Here is a 22,451-nt window from a genome sequence, read left to right on the forward strand (position 1 = left end):
TATTAGGGAAATACAAATTCAAATGGGATACTATTTTCAAGGATCAGATTGGCAAAAATTTTAAAGGTCAATAACACTTAGTATTAACAAAAATATGTGGGAACGGAACATTTTAAACCCTTTCTGTGAATGGTGGTATCAGTCCAACATTTCTGGAAGGCCGTTTGGCTGAATTGATCAAGATTTAAAATACACATGATTTATAATGCAGCAAACCTTTATGAAAGATATTTTAAAGAATACTAAAAGATATTTAAAATTAATTGGCACTTAACAAAAAAAATCTGATTTATAACAAGATAACTACAAGTAAGTTGTAAAGTTTCAACATGAACACTGGTTTATCTGTGCAAACCTCTAGAGAGACTGACAACACTGTTGGTATTTGCTTAATTTAAAAACAAAAATAAACCAAACTAAAGAATGTCAGTCTATAGAGAGATACAGTAAAATTCTCCTTTAATTGGATGGGTAGAGCCTGTGGCAATTAAATAAAGCAAAGTTTTCCTGGGGAGGGGGATGGGAGAGAGGAGGTGCTGAGTAAAAGGAACTTCTGTAAATAGGCTTTCAGTAATCCGGTGGTAAGGTATAGAGGGGGAGGGGAGGCATTCTATAGTCCTGTGATTAGGTCTCAGTCTTTCAGTGAGCCTGTGCCTCTGGAATGCGAACTTCACAAGTATTTCTCAGGTTTTTTTTCCCGCCCCACTTAGGTAGAACAGGGGGCTAGAGTTGGGTATTTCCCTTCCCCCCATCAGTTAGACTCTGACAATGTCTGACCAAGTTAGACTCTGGTAAACTCATTTCTCTTGAGGGCTGGCCTTAAGAACAGTTCCTTTTCCCCTCCACCCGCTGGAAACATGAAGGGATTTTTCATAGATATTCACTGTGAGAACCTGATCAAGCTCCTGGAGGTAAACTCACAAATTGTGGAGACTCGCCGATGATTGGGTCCCATCGAGTTTTACTCTATCAGACTTGTCTATACCCAATTACACTTCATATTTCCCTGCCCTGGCATTGCTTCCCTCGGAGGTGTGTGCTCCAGTGAGCTGTGATTCTCCGTATTCGTGTGTCAGTCTCTTCAATGTGGGGGTAGCGGTTTGCCCTGTGATGAGTATTTCAAGAGATGTTGAAAGAATTTCTTTAGAGAGAAGGAAGATGTTACTGGTCAGAAACTCAGATCAACATAAAGAAGAGCACTGGAGAAGGAATAAATGAAGGTTAAACCAATCTTTCCCTTAATCTCACATTCTCCTCCAGAATTTGCCTCATTCTCTGCTTTCCTTTATAGTAAAAGTCCTCAAAGTAGTTGCCTATAGTTGCTGTCTCCACATTCTCGCCTCCTCTTCTCTTCTCACCCCACCCCCATTTGAGCACTCTGCTGAAATGGCTCCTATCAAATTTGCCAAATACAGTGGTCAATTTTCTGTCCTCATCTTTACCTACCAGCAGCATTTGTCATAGTTGGTTACACATGCCTTTATGAAATACTTTCTTCTCTTGGCATCCAGAAACTCATAGCCTCTCTTTTTCTTCCACATCATTGATCATTCATTCTCAATTTCTTTTTTCTGGTCCTTCCTCTTCTGTCTTACCTCCAAATGCTCACATGCCTGAGGGGTTTGGTATAGTCCTCTTCTTTCTCTACAGTCTTTCCTGAGGGCTCCTCATCTGGTCCCCTGCTTTAAATATCATCTATATGTTAACGTTACCAAATTTAACTTTCCAGCTCTGACTTCATCCCTGAGTTTTATAGTCGAATCTCAGATTGCCTATTTGACATATCCCCGTAGATGTCATATAGACATCTCAAACTTAGTATGTCCCCAAATAGAGATTAATGCTACTTGTGAGCCTTGTTTTCAAAATCTTATTTCATCAGTTTCATATTACAGATAACTATAACTCTCCTTCCCTTGCCCTAATTGAGTTCTACACATTCCTCTAACAATGTGGAGCTCCTCACAGAATACAACACATTCATGATGATTATTTCCAACACTGAAAATGTATTTGATGATCTATTATGTGCCAGTCACTGTTCCAGGCACTGGAGAGAGAGCAGAGACTAGAAGAAAGCCCCTGGCTATTATGGAGCTTACATGCTGCCACACTGGTAAACGGAGGGGTTTGGGGAACAAGTAAGCAAATAAGATAATCTATTGCTGTGAAAACGCTTCAACAGTTAAAATCAAGGTAGAGAGGTGGGTGGTCAGGATTCCTAAGCAAGTGATACTTAAGCAGTCTGAAGGACGAGAGAGATCCAGCTTGGCTGGGGAAATGGCATTCCAGGCTGAAGCATGTGCAAAGGTCCTGAGGTAGGAATGAGAAATCGAAATACCAGTGTGACTGAAGAGTGGTCCACTATGGAGAGCTCTGAGATGAGTCTGGAGATGCAAGCAGGGCAAGATCATTCAGAGTTTTGTGAGCAGGCCATAGCAAGAAGTTTGGATTTTATTCTAAGTGCTACTGGAGTATTTTAATAGAAAACCATCAGGGCATTTTAGGCATTGTTTGTTTAAATTTCCCTGGCTGTCACATAAGAAATTACTTGGAAGGGGACAAGAGTACAAGTGGGGAGTCCAGATTGGAAGGTCTTTGAGAGATGATGGTGGCTTATACAACTGTGGCGAGAGTGGACATGAGAAGTATTTGGAGTGTATTTGGAGTTAGAGCCAACAGAGCTTGGGGCTAGGAAGTAAAGTACAGAGAGAAATCAAAGATTCCTAGATTTTTGGTTTGGACAGTTGGGTTGCTGAGCTAGGAAGACTGAGGCAGAAAACAGATTTACTTTGATATTTAAATCATCAAGAATGATAATGAGGTAGAGGTGAAGCCAATAAAACTTCTTCAAATGAATGAATGGGAATGTGCCAGTGTATCCATAGGATAAATTCATTCATTCAACAAATATTTATTAAGCCTTTATTATGTGCCAGGCACTGTTCTAGGCTGTAGAAGTGGTATTGCTGAGTCAATGCCACATCTTTTTGGGGGCTGCCTTGTCTCAACTTAGATTACAACTGCCATTTGAAGAGGGCCCATACCTAACGCTGCCTTTATTCTCACTGCCCCACCTCATCTAACATATTTTGGGCACACACCTACACTTGCTAATTGACTGAACCAAATTACATTAAAAAGATTCCATAATGAGTGTAAATACACTAAATCAATAGTTTAACCCTAGTGGTATCAATATGGTAATCAATATATTCCTAGCAAAAGGTGATAGAAAAGCATTGAATGACATACAAATTTTTATTACTCCAATCTATAATTTCTTAAGAATTACCTAAAAAAACAAAGCTTATATTGTTTATTTAAAAGGTAGTATTAAAATACTTTAAAAGGTCAAGATATCACGTTTTCAAACTTTAGACATAGTTGAGCCTAGAAATTTTTACATTCAGGTGTTGCAGGTTTATCATCATTAAGTCTAATTTCTATGAAAAGCCTGGAAATGGCAAATCAATAATGCTTTATTCTTAGAGCTTTACTTTTCTAATATTATAGGTGCTATTTCAGCAGAAACATTAACAAGTGCTATAAAAAGCCACCTTTGTGCTGCTGCTGCTGTCCTAGATTTCTTTATCTGGCCCAGGACTCAGTATCACAGCCTGGAAGTTCTATGGATAACCAAACTATAAACACAAAACTTGCTTATGCTTTCTATTTGAGAGTAACACATCTGACATACAATAACATCAGTATCCTTTTGGTTCCAAATGAAAAATCGAACTTATCTGTAGGACTCTGAACACCTAAAACTAAACTTTAAAATATGAAGTAGTTTTTTCAAGTAATTCATCCCTGTGATAATTGTTATCCATGAATTTAGACTATTTGCAATATAGACTTGTGATTTTAGGAAGGAAACATTTTAACGTTTAGTTTTTCAAAATTTTCAATTACAGTTGACATACAATATTAATTTCGGGTATCCAACAGTGATTGGACATTTATATAACTTATGATCGTCCTGATAAGTCTAGTGCCCATCTGCCAACCATGCAATTATTACAATACTACTGACTACATTCCCTGTGCTATACTTTACATCCCCCTGCCAATTTGTACTTAATCCCTTCCCCTTTTTCATCCATTAACATTTTTTAGTTAGTATTTTACATAGAAATGTGAGCAAAGCTGATCATGTAAATGAGGTGATAAGAGGCAAAATTTGAGCAAACATTTTAAATGAAGTGACTGTCTTAAAAACAAAAAGAGGCATGCAGTTTGTATCTGAGAGGCCTAATTAGGAAAAAAAAAAGCTATTGACAAATATTCAAATGGCCAGTCTGTAAGCCTTCTACTGTTCTCCAAGCCATGGCTTTGTTCAAACTAATTAAGAGCACTTCTCGGCATTACATTGAAATGTTTGGTTTACTTTAAAAAAAATAAAATTCAGAAACTTGAGGACATTTCGCTAGGTGAAATAAGCTAGTCACAAAAGGACAAATACTGTAGGATTCTGCTCGTGTGAGGTAGCTATAGTCAAATTCAGAAACAGAAAACAGAAGGGTGGTTGTGGGCAAGGGGTAAAGAGGAATGGGGAATTATTGTTGAATAAGTAGAGTTTTGATTTGGGATGATGAAAAAGTTCTGGAGATAGATGGTAGTGTTGGTGTACAACAATATGAATGTACTTAATGCCACTAATTGTACACATAACAATACTTAAAATGATAAATTTTAACAAATTATGTATGTATGTTTTATCACATTTAAACAAAAACTCCCACTGGTGGTGTCAAGGGGCATTTTTCCCTAACCCTCCTGTACCTTTGTGAACAATAGTATCACACTGGACCCTTCAGAAATCATCTCTTTATTTTCTGAGTTCTTTCTAGCATCACTTGGTCAGACAAACATGATATTGACAAGACTTTGGTATACTCGGCTACAGCAGGAGGAATTGGATACTTAAGTTAAAATGATAAATTTTATGTATATTCACAATAAAAAAGTCACATGGGGTGAGGCACTTAAATCTCTAAGTGTCCTCTGGGAGCTTACTCAGGGCCCTGGGAGATGGTGGGGACGGTAGAGGGCAGAGGATGAGGCCTGTCTGGTCCCCAACCCCATCAGCAACTTCCCCACGTTTCTACCTCACTCCTGCCCACCTTTCAAAGCCCAGCTCTTCCGGGATGGGATCTCCAGCCCTCACTACTCCCCACGAGAGCGGGTACTGAGCTGCCACTCCCTCGTGCTTCAACAGTCCTGCATTCTTTGTCCTGGGCTCTTTCCTCAAGGACTGAAGCCCCTCCGGGATTGGGTCAGCCTCTATTCCCCCATAGCCTGGGGAAGGCCTGCAATAGCTGCTCAGTGTCCTTGTCTGCAAAACGCAGCTTTTGAGATCCACCTCTCACCTCACAAGGTGGTTGTGAGCAACCAACGACATAATAAAGCTCTTAAGTACAGTGAACAAATAAAAATAAGATCCATGTTATTTGAGAAAGGCATATTCAGAAAATCAGCTAACTCCTACCTTTTTCCCAAGCCTCAGAATCTCCAGATAGTTTATATCAGGAAAATAGATTCCACTCCAAAAAGGAAGAGGTAGTGACTCAAATGGACCAGATTTGGCAACTCCAGGCTTCAGAAAGAGCCCAGAGCCATCATTACTTGAGGAGGAAAACATCCTTGGAACGAATCACTCCAATTTTGCTGTCAGGTTTCTTTTGTAGAAAGCAGTAACGATTTCAAATATTTCATTAATATTGGCAAGATGAGTATTATTCTTATCTAACAAAGTTTCAAGTTTGTTCCTATACAAGGAACTTGTAGACTCAGAGAGCAGGATATTCAAGTCTTTCAAAAGAATCCCTGAAGCCACTTCTGGTTTATGCATTCGGGTTGGAAACATTATTTGAAACACAAATTATATAATCTTAAGGAGCCTTACATTTGGAAAATGCCAAGCAATTGTTGAACATTGCTGTGCACATTTGCTTCACAATAAATTTTCAGAACCAATAAAACTTGATTACTTAGAACACAGGTGACTGTGTGTGTTGTGTATACTTCGTGACTCTTAATTTGTTTATCAATATCACCTCACAAATTATTTAACAATTTACAACTGTTACTTTCACTTCCAGGGTATTTATATGAAAAGAACATCAGTGTTTATCAAACAAGTTAATGAACAGGGAAGTCAGAATGAAAACCACCTCCTTCTAAAGGTCTTAGAGCTCATTTAAAACTTGTAGTTATATGTCTTAACCATTTTATACGGAAGATAAAGCTTTCTTTTCCTTTCATTTAGAAAAAAACAATTTTGCACTAAATTTAATGTTTAAGTGCTTCTGGCTTTTCTTTGAAGGAAACCCTATTTTGGTTTGCAATTTTTCTATTTAACTTTCTTTGACTCTGATTTATCCCTGGTGAAAAATCCTGAAGATTTTAAGAAATCCCAGACATCAACTAAAAAATTCTCAGAAAGCTGGCTTGAAGTACAAGAACTCTTTTCTGTCTAAAGAGGGTAATGATTACACTTACAGACGATATAATGAAAAAGCATCAATGCAGTTTATTTTGATGTTTCTAACTTATGAGAGTAACTTCTTAAAGCTACATCAGAAGTCAATTAATACTGAATTTGGAAAGCACAAGCAAGAAAGACCCAAAATTTTACTGGGACTACACAATTTAGCACAGTACTAGGCACGATTCTAGAACAAAAACAAAAACACAAAACTGAAGTATGCATAACAAAAGATGTTCTCAAACTCCAAGGGATGCACGAACCTCCCAAAATTGTATACAAAAAGTTGTGTAGTGTGCGTTCTATTCTGGGGAGAGGTCCTACAACCCTAATCAAGTTCTAAAGGAGCCCAAATAGTACACAGTAGAATTCTAATCTTCTCTATGTTTTCAGTCATAAAAGCAGTGGACATCGGGAAGTTCACTCTTACATATCTAATCGTCAATTTTCATGGAAAGAGAGTAGAAAAGAAAAATGAAAGTAATTTGAAAGGACTGGGCAGGGAAAAAACTTCAAAGTGCTGTTAATCTTTTAAGTTTAGTAACATGTTCTTGGTTTAGAAAGGGGAAATGGGGACTTAACTGGTAACATACGCTGAAAGCAAGGAGCCTCCTACAGAATTTTTCAAATCCTTAAAAAATTAAATGTAAGTATGAATAAAGCAACAGTAAGAATTTAAAATCCAATTTAACTCAAGTCCAATTTTCAGTTTCTGCATTTAACAACTTACTTTTATTTCTGAATATCACAAATTTCAATCAGAATACTTTAAAAAATATTATTCTGCATGCATTTAACAAATCTGACAAGGGCTGAGTATCCAGTTTACTTGCATTACACTATGAAGTTTTAACTAAACAGCTAATTAACACATATTTAAAACCATTAAGTACAATTAACAATGAAAACATCAATGCATGAATCTGATGATATCCTACCATTATGCACATTTGTGTAACACTACTAGTAGTAATTATCCTGGAGCATAGGCAAATGTAGATGGAGGAACTGCCCTCAAAAGCAAGCTTAAGGGATTAAATATCATCATCATCATCATCATCGTCATCATCATCATCAACATCATCGTCGTCATCGTCGTCGTCGTCGTCGTCGTCGTTGTCATCATCAGTACTGAGGACAAAGCTGCTGCCTGTGGACTGGGGCTCTTCTTCCTGAACATTCCCTGTAACACCCACAGTTCCTTTCTCGTCAGAATCATCAAATAACTTCTCACTGGAATTCTCTTCAAACAACTTCTCATTGGACTCATCATCTTCGAACATCTTTTCATCAATATCTTCATCTTCCTTTACATCTACTTCACCTTCTTTTTCGTCTGAATCTTCAAACATCTTTTCGTCTGCATCATCATCTTCCTCCTTTTCATCAGCATCTTCAAGCTCCTTTTCATCTGCATCTTCTTCATCCTCTTTTTCATCAGACTCATCATCAAAAATTTTTTCATATGTATCTTCCTCTCCTTCCTTTCCATCTGACCCTTCGTCAAATTCTCTCTCAGAGCCTTCATCAAACACTTTTCCAAAGCTGTCATCTTCAAATTCTGATTTTTCAGAGTAATTTTCTCCTTTTTCGAGAACGTTTTCATTAAACTCCTCATCAAACTCTTTTTTGAGGCCATTTTCTTCAAATTCTTTTTCAGAGCCATCTTCAAACTGCTTTTCAAAGCAGTCTTCTTCAGATTCTCTCTCCGAGCCATCCTCTTCAGACTCCTTCTGGGGGCCATCTTCCTCTCCAGACTCTTTGTTGGGGCCACCTTCTTCAGACTCCTTTTCAAGGCCATTCTCTTCATAAACATTTTTGAGTTTCTTCTTTTTGGATTCTCTTTCGGGGCTGTTCTCTTTAGACTCTTTTTTAGGACTACCTTCTTCAAACTCTTTTTTGGGATTGCCTTCTCCAGACTCTACTTTGGGGTAGTCTTCTTTACACTCTCTTTTGGGGCAGCCTTCCTCAGACTTTCTTTCAAGGCAGCCTTCTTCAGATTCTTTCCACGGACCAGCTTCTTTAACTTCTTTTTCGGGGCCACCTTCTTTAGCCTCTTTTTCAGAAGTATCTCCTTCAAATGCTCCCTCATCTTCTGTTTTTTCGAACTTATTTTCATCTATGGGTTCTTCAAATGCCATTCCAGTTGCAGCTTCTTGAGCAATCATTTTAGATGTGCTAGGGTGCTCGGAAAAATGCCTTATTCTAGAAGGCCCTGCCCTTTCTGAAGCACAGATGGAATTTGAACGCCGAAGACCTTTATTGGCCTCGGGAGCATTGAGGAATGCCTCCCATCCTTTCAGCCTTTCCTCTCTTTCTCTAGTGGTCTCTTCCACCTGTGCATAAATGTAAACTTCCATTAAAATAAGTTTTAGGCAAAGAGAAGTAACAATGTCTCTGAGCACTTATAATATTGACAAAAGTACCCTGATTTCATAAGGCACAGCTTCTTAGGAAATCAAAGCAATTTTCTATCTTCAGTTTTCAAACCTTTATATCTTGATTTACTAGAATTGACCTTATGATCATTTACATAAATGCCCAACACCACAGTTTTGCAGAAATGTCTCATCAATTAAAAAGTTAATATTTGAACTCTGCCTGTACTTTATAACACAAAAAGAAGATAAACATTTTGGTTTAATGGGTTCTTTTCTTATCACTATTTTGAGCAAGCCTCACATTTCAGATTTATAAACTGAAAGACTGAAACATTTTTCTTTCTATGCTCTGAATGCAAAGTATTATTTAAAAGTGTTACTATTATATTACACAGATTAAACCAAATCCGAAACTTATCTGAAGGACTGCTCGATCAGTACTTGTTGGTAACAAAACAATTTATGTGCCCTTGATAGTTGCAGAATTTACCTGATAATCTGTAGTCCCATCCCACACTTGGGCAGTAATTTGACGGCCACCAAACCACCGTCCATCAAGGGTTTGAATGCAATAATCGGCTTCCTCTGGATCTCTGAAGGATACAGAGGCCACACCATCTGGGTGTCTCTAGAAAGATAGGAAGAAAAAAAAAAGAATAAATGAGAAAATTCAAAATAAAACATACACATTTGACAAAGTAGTTAAGTAGGACTGTTCTTTCTGATAATTTGAGATAAAAGGTTCTATGTATGAAGTCTTTCTTCTCTTTTACTCCAGGCAGAGACACACAACTAGCTGCTTCTTCAGCTTCATCTTTTCCAGCAAGAACCAAGCATAATGTCCTTGGAAACGTTTCTGCTGATAACACTATCTAGGAGAGGTAAGACAGTATAGTTGTTACATGTGGACTCTAAAGTCAAATAGCCTTGGGATTCAATCCTGGATCTACCACTTAGCAGTTGAAAGACCTTGGGCAAGGTGCTTGATCTCAAAATTTCAGCTTTCTCATCTGTAAAATGAGTATAATAGCACCTACCTATCTCTAAGGACTGTGGGAATTAAATGAGATAACATGTAAAGTAACTTCTAGTACTCAATCGATAAACGATGACTCTTTTAAGTGATTATCACAGGTCAATTTTAGAAGTAAAAAAAGGGTGAGGAGGGGAACATACACCAGAATATTTTTGATTGTTCTCCAAATACGGAGGAGAATCATTCAAGAGGGGAAAATGTGAGCAAACAGGGAACCATAGGTCTCATATGTTTTTCTTGTACTTTATTGGATCAGATGCTCTAGAGTAATGATAAAAGGAAATAAACGCAGCATACCAAGTCTATCAAAGCTTTGACTTATAATCCGTGTTCATCTAATTATTGCTAACAGATGACTACCACTAGATAGTAGACCTACTATATAAAAACATTAATCTAAAATTTGGGGCACACTGACATCTGATAATAACTTTTAACTGGACGAATGACTGCTTCAGAAATCATTTGTTCAAGCCATGAACTTACATCAAAGAGAAGGAGCTTCCTAATTTGTCCAAACTTTGAACACTCTACTCGAAGGTCTTCTCTGATCTCATTCAGCACCAACGGATCATCCTACAAAAAGACACATGATTCAAACAGGTTTGCCCCTTTAAGTACAAATCCTGAAAATCAAATTTCTTGCTTTGACAAACCAACCAATAAAAAAGGTTTTGCTTAAAGTTAGTTACATTTGTCTTCAGTCTACAAAATTAAAAAAAAAATCAAATGAAGTTAAACTTCCATGGCTGCTGCTATTATGGGTCTGCCCTGCCTTTAAGATGGAGGAAATGGACAAGCACGGTAGGCAGCAGCTCAAGCATGCAATGGCAGAGGAGTGGGATGGGAAGTAGGACTGCCCAAATAACAGCAGATGTAAGGGAAGAAGTCCTGTGCCACATACTAAGCCAGAGATTACTAATTCCTTTGTGCTGCATGAGCATAATAACTGTGACAATGAGAGCCCTTTGCTTTGTGTTTTGCATAGATTCCTATTTAAGAAATGGTATAATGGAGAGAGACATATTCTTTCCATTGACCAAGTATTGTAAGATTGTTCTTTGAGCTTCCATGATTCTATTTTAACTCATGGGGTAAACCTCCCTTATAAGGATTCCTGTTTATCTGGTCTCCTACCACAATGCAACAGAACCATGCAAATCAGGAGCTGTTATTAAGCACACAATAAAACACATTCTAAAACAAACAACGAACGAACAAACAAACAAACAAACCTCACGTTCTTAGCTGTTGCTTTCTTGCAACTACAAATCTATTAAGAACACTCAAATACTGGTGCTTGAGGTCAGGTGGACTCCAAACTCCATGCCCCCTCCCCCAACAAAAGGTTTAAGATTTCCTGTGGGAATTAACAAATCTTCCTCCAAGTCCCAATGCATGAAGGCTCATAAAGTTACATTATCAACTTGAATTACAACTATATGAGAATATAACCAAGGATACCCTATCTACAAATTTCTATTGAAGCAGACTTACAATTTTTAGGAAACATTAAATTCATCTATCTCAGATTTTTATCTTCCTCATCAACTAAAGAAGAACTGCAAAAGACTACAAAAGGTGGCTTTTCCCTCCTAAAGTTCTCTCGAAAAGCAAAAATGGTTTATTTGTTATTAAAAGTAGGCAGTTACTGGAATCAAATTTAAAATAAAAAATACCCTATAAATCTGAGGCTTCTAAAACTACAGCTGGTAGGACGCTATCACTTATAAAATCTAATTTTGGAGAAGATGCCCATTTGTTTAATATATAATTATCAGACCTGAAAGGACTGGGGAATGGATCAAAAAGTCATTAGGCAAAGTCATGTGGTGGCTTTTCGTTGTGTGTGTGTGTATCGTGAGCCCCTATCAGATTATGTGCTTTTTGAAGGCAGGAATCTTGTTTGAATGAGTTTCATACACCTCCCAGAATAAAGCACAGTCTTTTTACATATACTGAAAGTCACTAAAAGCTTTTTCAAAGTTTGATAAACTATTCCTCATACCTTTATTTTATTACCAAGGGAAATCAAGATTATATTAAAAATAAACAAAAATTGTTTCAAAATATTTAACAAAGTGTGAGTCCATGGTGGGGGGAGGGGAGCACCTTCTTTATTTCTATATCAAGAAGTCTCAGTGCTTTCCCTAGAAGGATATCAAATTTTAGCCAGTCTTCCTAGACCTCCATTTAGATTTATACCAGTTTGAAAATAATTAATGTATCTTCACTGCTTTACAGTATCCTGAAGCTTAAAGATAATAATGCCCTCCTCTAAGAAAACTCTTTAATGTAGCTAAGCATGGAAATTTTCTAAAGACAACATTTTGCAACCAAAAGACTTGAGACTAAAATCAGACTGATGTATTGAAATCATCTGTAGTCAATGCCCATGTTTACCTAGGGAGAAATAAACCACCTTTCTCCTTCCTTTCTAGTCTAAAATTACACAATGTCCACTAACCACATGATGTGGTTACTGAGCACTTGAAATGTGGCTACTCCAAATTGAGGTGTGATGCAAGTGTGAAATAAACACCACATTTTGAAGATTTAGTATCAAAGGGAGAAAAAAAAAACAACGTAACATAGCTCATCGATATTTTTGGTAATATGGAAATTATATTATTTTGGATATATTGGGTTAAATAAAATTCATTATTAAAATTTCCCCTCTTGTTATATTTTACTGTAGCTACTAAAAAAATTTTAAATTAAACATGTGGTTCACATTATATTTCTACTGGACAGTGATGGTATACATAATGAGAAACCTATCTTTGCATATGAGTTTTGATTCATCTCTTGGTATTCAAATTTGCCAGGCATGCATTTTTAAATAAGGCTCTGAATACTGAAAATCCTCTGAAGTTACATTAAAAATATTAGCCTTTACATTGTTCACCCTGATAGGAAAGAGTATTTTTAGGTATTTTGCTTCCAACATTAGTCACCTGTTTGGAATAAAAATATATTCCATCCTCCAAAATCTGATTTCTTTCCGACACCCTGTGTAACCTGAGAATTGTTTTTGTTTTCACTACAAAGCTCAATGTTTATCTCTGTTCTTTAGCTGAATATGGAATCTTCAGTCAAGTCATTCCTGTGGTGATAGAAATGAATATCTGCATTATCCAATACGGCACCTGTTAGCCACATGTAGCCAGTGCAACCGAGGAATTGAATTTTCAGTTTTATTTCATTTTAATTAATTTAAATTTAAACATCCACACAAGGCTAGAGTCAACTACATGGAACAGGTCTATACTGATACACTCTGAGATTCAGGCCCATAGAGACACTGAATAAAAAACAAGATTGTCTGTTGTCCCTCTGACTGACAGGCTCTCATCGAGCTCAGCAGACACCAGACCAGGCAGGTGGGCAAACAAGGATTTTTCTGTCTGTGAACTCTGAAGCCCATTACTGACCTCCCAGCCTTGGTGGCATAAGCATCTGAAAAGAACTTTCCTTCATCTGCAAAGATGCTAAAGAGAAAATGTTTTATCCATTGGGCAAACGGAAAGACTGTCTTGTGAGTAACAAGGTTTTCATCCAATCATTTTTTTTTCACTTTTTCTTCATATAAATATTGAGGGCCTACTATGTGCCAGGTATAGTTCTAAACATGGGCAATATAACAGCAGCAAAGAGGCAGACAGAGTGCTGGTTCTCATGGAGCTCATATTCTAGTACGGGAGATCTAATTATTTCAGATAATAATAAATGCTATGAAGGAAACAAAGAAGAGTAATACAAAGGCTCTATTTATACTAAATGAATACCAGTTTTTAACAGTCAAGAATTTACAAGCATGAAACTTCTATCCTTAAACATATCCACTGGAGGGCATTTCTACGAGTCAAGGTAGAATAAATGTAGCTTTTTGGAGGAAAGAATATTTGTTAAGCTAGGAAGACATAAGTATGCCCAGGGTGATAGCTAGACTCAAATAAGGTGTCTCATTGAGTAAGGCATGAGGCAAAAAACAAAGAGAAGTAATTACACAACAGACTTCTACTTGCAGAGGTTCCAGATATTTTAAGTTTGCATTTATATTCACATTCAACTGTTAGAATGGAATGTGTGAATCAAGGATCTCAAGTCATAGACATCAATAGAACACCTAATAAAACCAATCATTTACCAGGAGGACAAAATGTGATGAATCGTAGGCAATTCTGGAGTTGTACCTGGCAGACTAGATACCATGATCCATCTACACATTCCTTTCAAAGCCCCACCTGGCAAAGATAACGTTTCAAAAAGCATCTAGTATGCATGTGTATATGTGTGCTTTTCCAACATACTCCATTATCACTTCGAGTCTAAAGCAGCTCTAATATATTTCAAGATTCTTCAGGATTTTACTCAGAAGTGATATCAAACATCATAAATATACCACGTTTATCTTTCAAATGACCTCAAAAGATACACAGATGTCATAGCTGCACAGTAAACCCTATCACATCACTATATGCCCATTTGGCAGATCATTTGGGGGCCCTAGTCTCTAAGGAGGATAAAATGATATTGCCATTCTGACTCTAAATGCACAAAAGGAACAAGATTGGACTTTGGTTTCAACCAGATCATTTGTAAACCTGGAATTTTACATTACGAACATTTTTTCTTATATGTAACTTATCATTAATTTCAGAATCCGGGCAGATAATAAAGAACTGTCCTTCCATGAATAATCTCATTGGTCTGTGCCAAGAAAGAGAGATAAGAACAAGAGGCAGAATGTGACACGAGGTACTCTGATGGCAATTAACATTCCTTAAATCTCTCTAATAGCTCTTCTTCCTTTATTTGCTTTTATTCACTGTTTTTGAAATTTTACATAGACATTAATATTATAAAGTCCTCCTAATAGCCACTCCAGAGTTTTGCAAAAATTAGGTCCTGAAAAACAACCTTTACTATTTAAACATTGGGGGCTGTATTTCATTAACCTAAGGAGTTCTAAGGACCAAACTTTTAGTACTAAAGTGAAGTTTTCACTTCCAAGTGTGAAACTGGTCCTCCCCATCAAAATCAATCCATACTTGTTGAACTGTACTCAAAATCCACAAGCAGTTCCCATATATCTTTTAATGATTATATATTTTTGATGATCTCCCATACCAAGTTGTTGCCATTTGGGGCCACAGGATGGGTATTAAACAGCCTCACCTGTTTAATATGATTAAAAGAACACTGGGCTAAATCAGGGAAAATCTGAAAACTCAACTGATTCTTGGCGCCATTTTCCTATCCTGATGACTACATGAATGTGTAGGATGTGACATGACAAAGATGGTGGGAAGCAAGCTTTGGGCTCCCTTGAAAGAAGGCACAGCAATGTTTCTATCAGTAAGAACACTGTCTCCCACCTCAAAATCCATAGGATGAAACATATTTTTGATGATGACAACTCGCTCGTGGCGCATTCGGGATGGCCCAGCTCTTCTCTCAGGTCTCCAATCCAACTGCCTAATGCCATAAAGTAGAAATAATCCTTTATTAGTATTTAATAATGATAATTTTATTCTAAAACAACAATGTATATTTTAGTTACAGTTCCATTCAGAGAACTTCCTGGAATAAAAATAATGGACAGGTGAAAGATGGACCCAGTATCTGAAATCCCCAGAATATATATATTTTTTCAGAACTGCTGTCTGGTTACAAATATTCCAATGAGATTCCTGAAAACTTGCTAATTATTTAGTATGTATAATTACCTAGGACTATATACTTTGAGGACAAAATATATGTTCAGATTGTATTGGTTTTTAGACATTTTGTGATTATGACAAACAAACTGCATTGAAATGCGTAAAAGTACTCATTCTTTGTTACAATCTTAAATTTTACAGACACTGTTTATAAAATTTGTAGGTTATCTATTTTAGCTATTCTTGTACAAACTATAAGATATCACAACTAAATGTTTTTATGATCATTTTATCAATAGTTTAAGCAGTGTTAGAAATGTTATTAGAATGCTCACAGAAATACTTATCATTTTGGCTAATTTCTTAAAACTGGCATATTTCAAAGTACATATTAAGTAAATGGATTAATAGAAACTCTGACATGTATATACTATATACAACTACATAGTAAGTATACTGATAAAATATATCATTTCTATTTCTAATTCCTACTACAAACTTGTATGTAAAAATTTAGCTCCTGCTATAGCTGATTTCAATCCACACTGAAAATGAATTAATGGCTCTGGTATAGGAGCCTAAACTATCTTATTTAATCTAATGTTCAGCATTTTCTAGAGAGCAATCTTATCTCATTTAAGCCTCTGCTGTATTACACCCCAGAAAATGATACACCACCGCTGTCAAATCATCCTACAGTACAGATTACAGGTTCCTGATGACCTAATAAAATTCTTTCAAAATAATTTGTAGGTATATTTGATGGAACAAAACTAGGTGGCTATCACCAAAAGCAGACTCTAGAATGTTTATATGAAACTTTTGAAAAGGAAAAAAGGACACCAACTTTTGTTGCAGAGACAGCTTTTTCTTGTAGTCCTTGCACTTCTTCTTCTTCTTTGAGGCATCATATTCCCCCTTCAGTTGAAACTTTGCTACCTCGACATGCAATCTGTAGCCTCTAATTTCATCTTCATCCAAAAGTTTTAATGCGAGATCCACAGATTCTCTCTTTATAAAGGTAAAACGACACATTGTAAGGTACACACTTAAATGAAACTTTAGCCATTTTTTGGATGAATGATGACTATACGCACGATAATGATTTAAATATAACTACCTACTTTGGGATAAAAAAAACTTTAGAATGCATATCAGGAAATCTGCACTCAAGATATAGCTGCTCCCAACCAACTATGTGAACTTGGGCAAGTTATTTAAAGATCCTTAAGCCCCAATTTCTTCATCTGTAAAATGGGAATAGTAATGCCTCCATTGCAGGGTTCTTGACAAAATTAAATGGAATAACACACATAAAAGATAGTGAGTGGCATATGGTAGTTGTTCAATAAATTATATTATTGGAATAGTAGTTCTGCTTCTTGGAGTCTCAATTTCTCAAATATAGAATAAGACAAATGAACTTGCATGATTTCTAGGGTGCATTCCAGTTTTAAAATTCTAAGATATTCCTTATTAAAAGACTAGATGATTCAAGGAACAGGGAATAACATAGCTGGTCTTGCATTTTTTTTGTTCACCAATTAAAATGTAGATCTGTAATACACTGGGAAGTAGATGATTATCTGACAGCTTGTACATTAGACACATTTGTGGATTCTGGGTCCTATACAAAGGGGAGAGCTGTCAGTCCTAGAATCAAAATCTAAAGACTTGAAGAGAACACAAAAAGACAACTGAACTGAGCTGTGCAATCAAGTATGAATCCTGGAACAATTAACTATGTTCTTCTGGAATTCAATTTACTTTTTCCATCTTGCACTTTTATTGGTTATAAATTATACATGTAAAGTTTCTCAAAAGTCCATTTTTTTTCTTTTAAAATCCAATCAAATCCCTTAAGAATCTGTGCACAGATTTTTCATAATCCTTGAAGAACTTATAAAACTCTCAGATCTTACATTTTAAAATTACATAACTATCTTCCTATAACGGTCATACTCATGTCCCATTCCCATCATGTTCAAGAACCAGGTCAAAAACTTCTCTCCCCAAAAGCTGTCAACTTAATTCTACCCACTTCTGATTTCACTGAAGTACTCACAACACACCCGTGGTGCTAGTACCATTGTGTTTTATTTTTTTATCTCTTTTTTACTTTATAATTATTTTCAGATTCCATGACGTAGGGGTTATGTCATCATTGTGCCCATTTCTTTTACACTCTGCAATAATGGGTAGCACTTGCTCCTAAGATGATAGGTGTTCTAGATATGACGGCTGCCTTTAATACTGAGCTTTCCCTGTGTAATTTATGATACCATGAATGCATAAAGTTAAGCAAATTTCTGTGAATACCACTCTCTTCTCTCCCACTAAAAAAATATTTTGAAGCAGTAAGCACAAGCAATCATTTCCTTTATGGTCTAATTCAGGGTCTAGAAAACTTCTTTTGTAGAGAGCCAGTTAGTAAATATTTTAGGTTTTGTGGGCCATGTGGTTTGTGCTACAACCACTCAACTCTACTGCTGAAACAAATAGTCATAGACAAATGCGTAAGTAAATGAATGCAGTCGTGTCCTAAAAAATTTTATTTACAAAGACAGGCAGTGGGCCAGAGTTTGCTGATCTCTGGTCTTATTCATTCCAATGGGCGAATAATGTCACTGGCTTTCTTTCCTTTGTGGGTTTTTAAGATGTGTTCTGAATTGATCATATGCATACACTCTGAGAGATCTTTGCAGTGAGAATTCTTTTAAGACAAAAGAAGCATTTCAGTCACGTAAGTTAAATAATATTTTGACCTGATACTGTATTTTCTTAGATGAACAAGTGAAAAACCTTACCAATATGATACGCGAAGGCACAATCTGAAATTTCAGTTTTCTTAACATCCTGTTCTGAATAGTTCTCAGTCTTAGTTATTATTTATACAAAATTATAGCCCTGCATCCTGAGTTAAAAATGGAGATCAGAGAAACTTATCTGACCACATGACTAACCTTCAAATAACAGCAAAGTCCATCTCCTTTAAGATTTCCTTGATTATCTTTGTAAAGTTTGACCTTAAATTCTTCTGTTTGAGGATCTCTCATAATAATGCCAAACTTGGACATGAGCTGTATAAATTCATCCACTGTAATGTCTGGAGGCAAACCTATAACAGGAAAAATTTTTAAAAATTTATAAAGGCATCTAAATAAAGGTGAGGGTTACTTAGCATTCTATCAATTAGAAAGCTACAACTCAGATGAGCACAATTTTGATTTTCTAAATGTATGTAAAAATCTTGCATCTATAGATTTGGGGAAATTTCATGTTTTCATGTATTCAAACAAACATTAAAATTAATGCTTTGCCTAGACCTCTTATCAATGAATCTGAGTGAGGGGGCAAACTGCCATAAGTTACCTAAAGCAGACAAAAAGGATGGCATACGAAGTTACATACATTTAATTTTTCTTAGTTTTGTAATAAACAACAAACATATTCCTCACTAATGCAAACAGCTGAACAAAAAATGACAATAATGAAAAGACTTTAGAGAAACTGAAAATCACTTTGTAAAAAATATCAAAATCAAACATTTTCTACTCTAAATTTGTTTAAAAAGGTATACATACCAGACACATATACATTTGTATTTCTGTCTTCTTCAACATGAAACCATCCTAAAAATCAAAATGAATACATAAAACACATGCAAGAAAAGGTAAAAGTCACATTATGAAATCTTGACAATGTGGCAGTTTCGCAAGACTTCCAAGGAACTTTTCTTACCCTTAGAACAAGACACACTCAAACAATTGTCCAGCTTTCACAGTATTTGGATCTTTTAACAGATAATTAGTTTCAGAGCCCTGTCTGAAAAAAGAGCTAGTTTATCTTGGTTTAATACTACCTTTAAAAAAAAACTCATCCTTGCATTGACTTTAGGCCTTGGCATTAAGTTGCTTCTAACTCCAATCTACTGTTAGACATGGCCGAGCTGAAGCAAAACTGACTTGAGTTCAATTTAATTAAACTTAGAAAGTATAAAATAATAACCTTACAAACAGAACTTCTGATAATCCCCTAATAATAGCTCTATTTTGCAAAGGAAGCAACTGAGGCACACAACTGAAACAGCCTACCCAATGCCCACAACAAATTAGTGTGAGAGCCAACATATGAACCCAAATATAATTTTTAAAAACTCATCTCTATGATTCCTTCGAAGCCATTAAAATTCTCTAAAAAGTAACTATATATACACACACACATTTTTAATTTTTATACTCATGTTTTGTAAGTTAAATCCACTTGCCTGAATCAGCCTTTCTCTTTTCTCCCCTCTTTTTGGGATCAGTAGGTTCAGGGGTTTTTCTTTGTGGAGGTTCTTCTATGGGCCTAGCACTGACATCTTGTACACTTGCAGTAGAGCTAGACGCACCATCATTAGAAAAGCCATAATTGGCCTGATATGTAGCGATGAAATCTTCAGTGATCTGAACAAGAAATTCAACACACACATACAGAGAAATTAAAAATGATTTCCTTCTGTAAAAAGTTTATACTGTGCTAAATTACAGTCTATTGGGTTATACAGCTTAATATAGAAGTGGATAACGGTTGTAGTAATAAATAATAAATGCAAGAATAGTCACCTTATATAGAAAATTGTGAATAAAATGATTAAGAAAATAAGACACGGGTACTTGGATGATCAACACAAAAGACTGAGAAGGCATTTTAAATGATGTTGGCATTTTTTCTAGTTGTTTCATTTATAAGTTACTACCTCTCCACAGTCTATTTAACTAAGGCTCCAAGTACACATAACAAAAGAAGTACCAGATAATAATAAAACAAAGTAAAAACCAATAGTCAACTAGTAATCTAACAATAGAATCAACATTTCTTTAACTATATAAATGCACAAAAGTATACGTACATTAACTTTAAATATCTGTACACAGAGAACACACATAATGGAATTTTGGTGTATAAAAAATGAGGCTAACAATAGTAAAATTAAATGCTTGTTTTAACTTTATCATGAATCAAACCACAGTGGAATTTTGGTGTATAAAAAATGGGGCTAACAATAGTAAAACTAAATGCTTGTTTTAACTTTATCATGAATTAAACCACATCATTTAGTGTCATAACAAATTAAGGACAAATCCAACTCACATCTACCCTCCTGGCTTTAGGGGAAAAAGCACAATTGCACAATGAAAGAAATGCAGTTTTATCTTCATACCAATCAATGTTAGGACACAGAGGAATGGTTAAAATTTTTAACTCAAAGTTTGAAGATGTATGGGCCTCCATAACATAAAAAGATAAGAGTCACAAATTATTCTGTTATCAGACTATTGTTAAAAGTACTCAGAAGTCTGAACAAAACAAATCTGCACTCGAGCTGGCACTACCAGCACCAGCTGAACTCTTGAACAACACACAGGGGGTTCAGTCGAAAATCTACATATAACTTCTGACTCCCCCAAAACTTCACTACGAATAGCCTACTGTTGACCAGAGCCTTACCGGTAACAGTCAATTAATGCATATTTTGTATATTACATGCATTATATACTATATTCTAACAATAAAGTTAAAGAAAAAAGTGTTAAGAAAATCTTAAGAAAAATATATTTACAGTACTGTACTGTATTTATTGTTATGTGACTTTATGTCGTCTGTTTATTAGATGGAAAAAAATCCATGTACAAGTGAACCCACACGTTCAAACCCATGTTGTTCAAGAGTCAACTGTAGTAAATTTAACAATTTGGAGGGAATGGAAAATATAAACACCAAATGGGGAAGAAATATGTTGAAATAAAGGATTTTTAAAGTAACAGTCAAATTATACAATGGAGACAGTTATCACAGGCTTGAATGTCAATTAGTGTGCTATTGGTATCCTTTTTCCTGCCCATATGCGATTTTGATTAATGGTACTTTTATGGAAAAGTTTACAGAATCAAATTTAACACCGGTTATTTTACTTCCAAGCTGAAATAAAATACTTAACGATTTTCAAGTACTCTAAACAAATATATACAGATCTTTTCCATCCATATTCTGTGCACCTCTAGTCATATATGTGTGGTTATATGATTCAAGCTTGTGTGTCTAGGGACAAAACTTAATAGGAAAGTAAAGAGGTGCAGATAAAGTTCAATAAGTAAAGACATAACTGACTAGTTTTTTTTTTAAATCAAGAAGCTGCATTTTGCACATAGTATATAAGCTAAACATTTGAATTCCTAGGATAAGTGACGTTGGCTCCCTGAGAGTAACAGCTACTAAGTTTGCTCTTGGTATTTCTCCTTTTTGCAATAAAAAGCAGTTACCGAGTAATAACCAATTGTGACCTTCACGGATAAAAAATAATAAGGCATAGAAAAAAGAATTAAATTACTTTAAAGACATCTCCCTAAAGATTTTCGTTCTTTTACATATCGGTTCTGCAATGGACACAACAACAAACGTCACTACCCGTGGGGGCTCTAACCCAGGACTTCCCAAAGAAAACGTACAAGGAGCGCCCCGCGAGGCTGGCCAGCTGGGCCGGCTCTGCAGTGGCACCAGTGACACACTCTTACCTTGGGGAACCAAGCCTTCTTGTCCAGGTCCCACTCGTAGGGGGTGTCATCTGGCTGCTGTCCAAAAGAACCGGTTGCTCCGCCGGGATCTTTCTGGATGTCTCCGTCCTTCGTGTCTCCATACAATTCTTGCATTCGCAACTGCTCATCAAAGTCGTCCTTTCCATCTAAGTTGTCGCTCATGTTGCTACTTAGCCCAGAGACAGGGTCCAGGCGAGCTGAGAAGCCGAAATGAGGCTGGAGAACAGAGAAAATGAGGTCTGCTGCACTCGGCTCGTGCTCCACCGCCCCCCGGCGCGCCTCCCCGTGGCGCCCCAGCAG

The 22,451-nt window shown here is 36.2% G+C and overlaps 1 protein-coding gene across 1 annotated transcript; it reads right to left on the bottom strand.

Annotated features, from left to right (window-relative positions):
- Positions 1-6,512: 6,512 nt before the first annotated feature.
- On the bottom strand, positions 6,513-22,445 carry HTATSF1 (HIV-1 Tat specific factor 1). The gene is made up of 9 exons (XM_006924198.3): positions 22,131-22,445; positions 19,841-20,021; positions 19,158-19,205; positions 18,537-18,691; positions 16,421-16,584; positions 15,289-15,388; positions 10,394-10,483; positions 9,362-9,499; positions 6,513-8,826 (listed from the first exon to the last, which is right to left on the bottom strand). Exons 1-9 carry the CDS (start codon positions 22,311-22,313, stop codon positions 7,525-7,527), a joined length of 2,361 nt encoding a protein of 786 aa, XP_006924260.1. The 5' UTR covers positions 22,314-22,445; the 3' UTR covers positions 6,513-7,524.
- Between the last annotated feature and the right edge of the window lie 6 nt (positions 22,446-22,451).

This window comes from Pteropus alecto, unplaced genomic scaffold (genome assembly GCF_000325575.1).
Source record: "Pteropus alecto unplaced genomic scaffold, ASM32557v1 scaffold139, whole genome shotgun sequence".
Classification (NCBI taxonomy): domain Eukaryota; kingdom Metazoa; phylum Chordata; class Mammalia; order Chiroptera; family Pteropodidae; genus Pteropus; species Pteropus alecto.

What these genes read in the sequence shown, in the direction of transcription:
- HTATSF1 (XM_006924198.3), bottom strand. Translation starts at nt 22,313, where the DNA reads ATGAGCGACAACTTAGATGGAAAGGACGACTTTGATGAGCAGTTGCGA. An exon ending in TACAAATGTATATGTGTCTG is followed by an intron (nt 18,692 to 19,157) that starts GTATGTATACCT and finishes TTCCTGTTATAG; the next exon opens with GTTTGCCTCCAGACATTACA. An exon ending in AAGCTGTCTCTGCAACAAAA is followed by an intron (nt 15,389 to 16,420) that starts GTTGGTGTCCTT and finishes TTATGGCATTAG; the next exon opens with GCAGTTGGATTGGAGACCTG.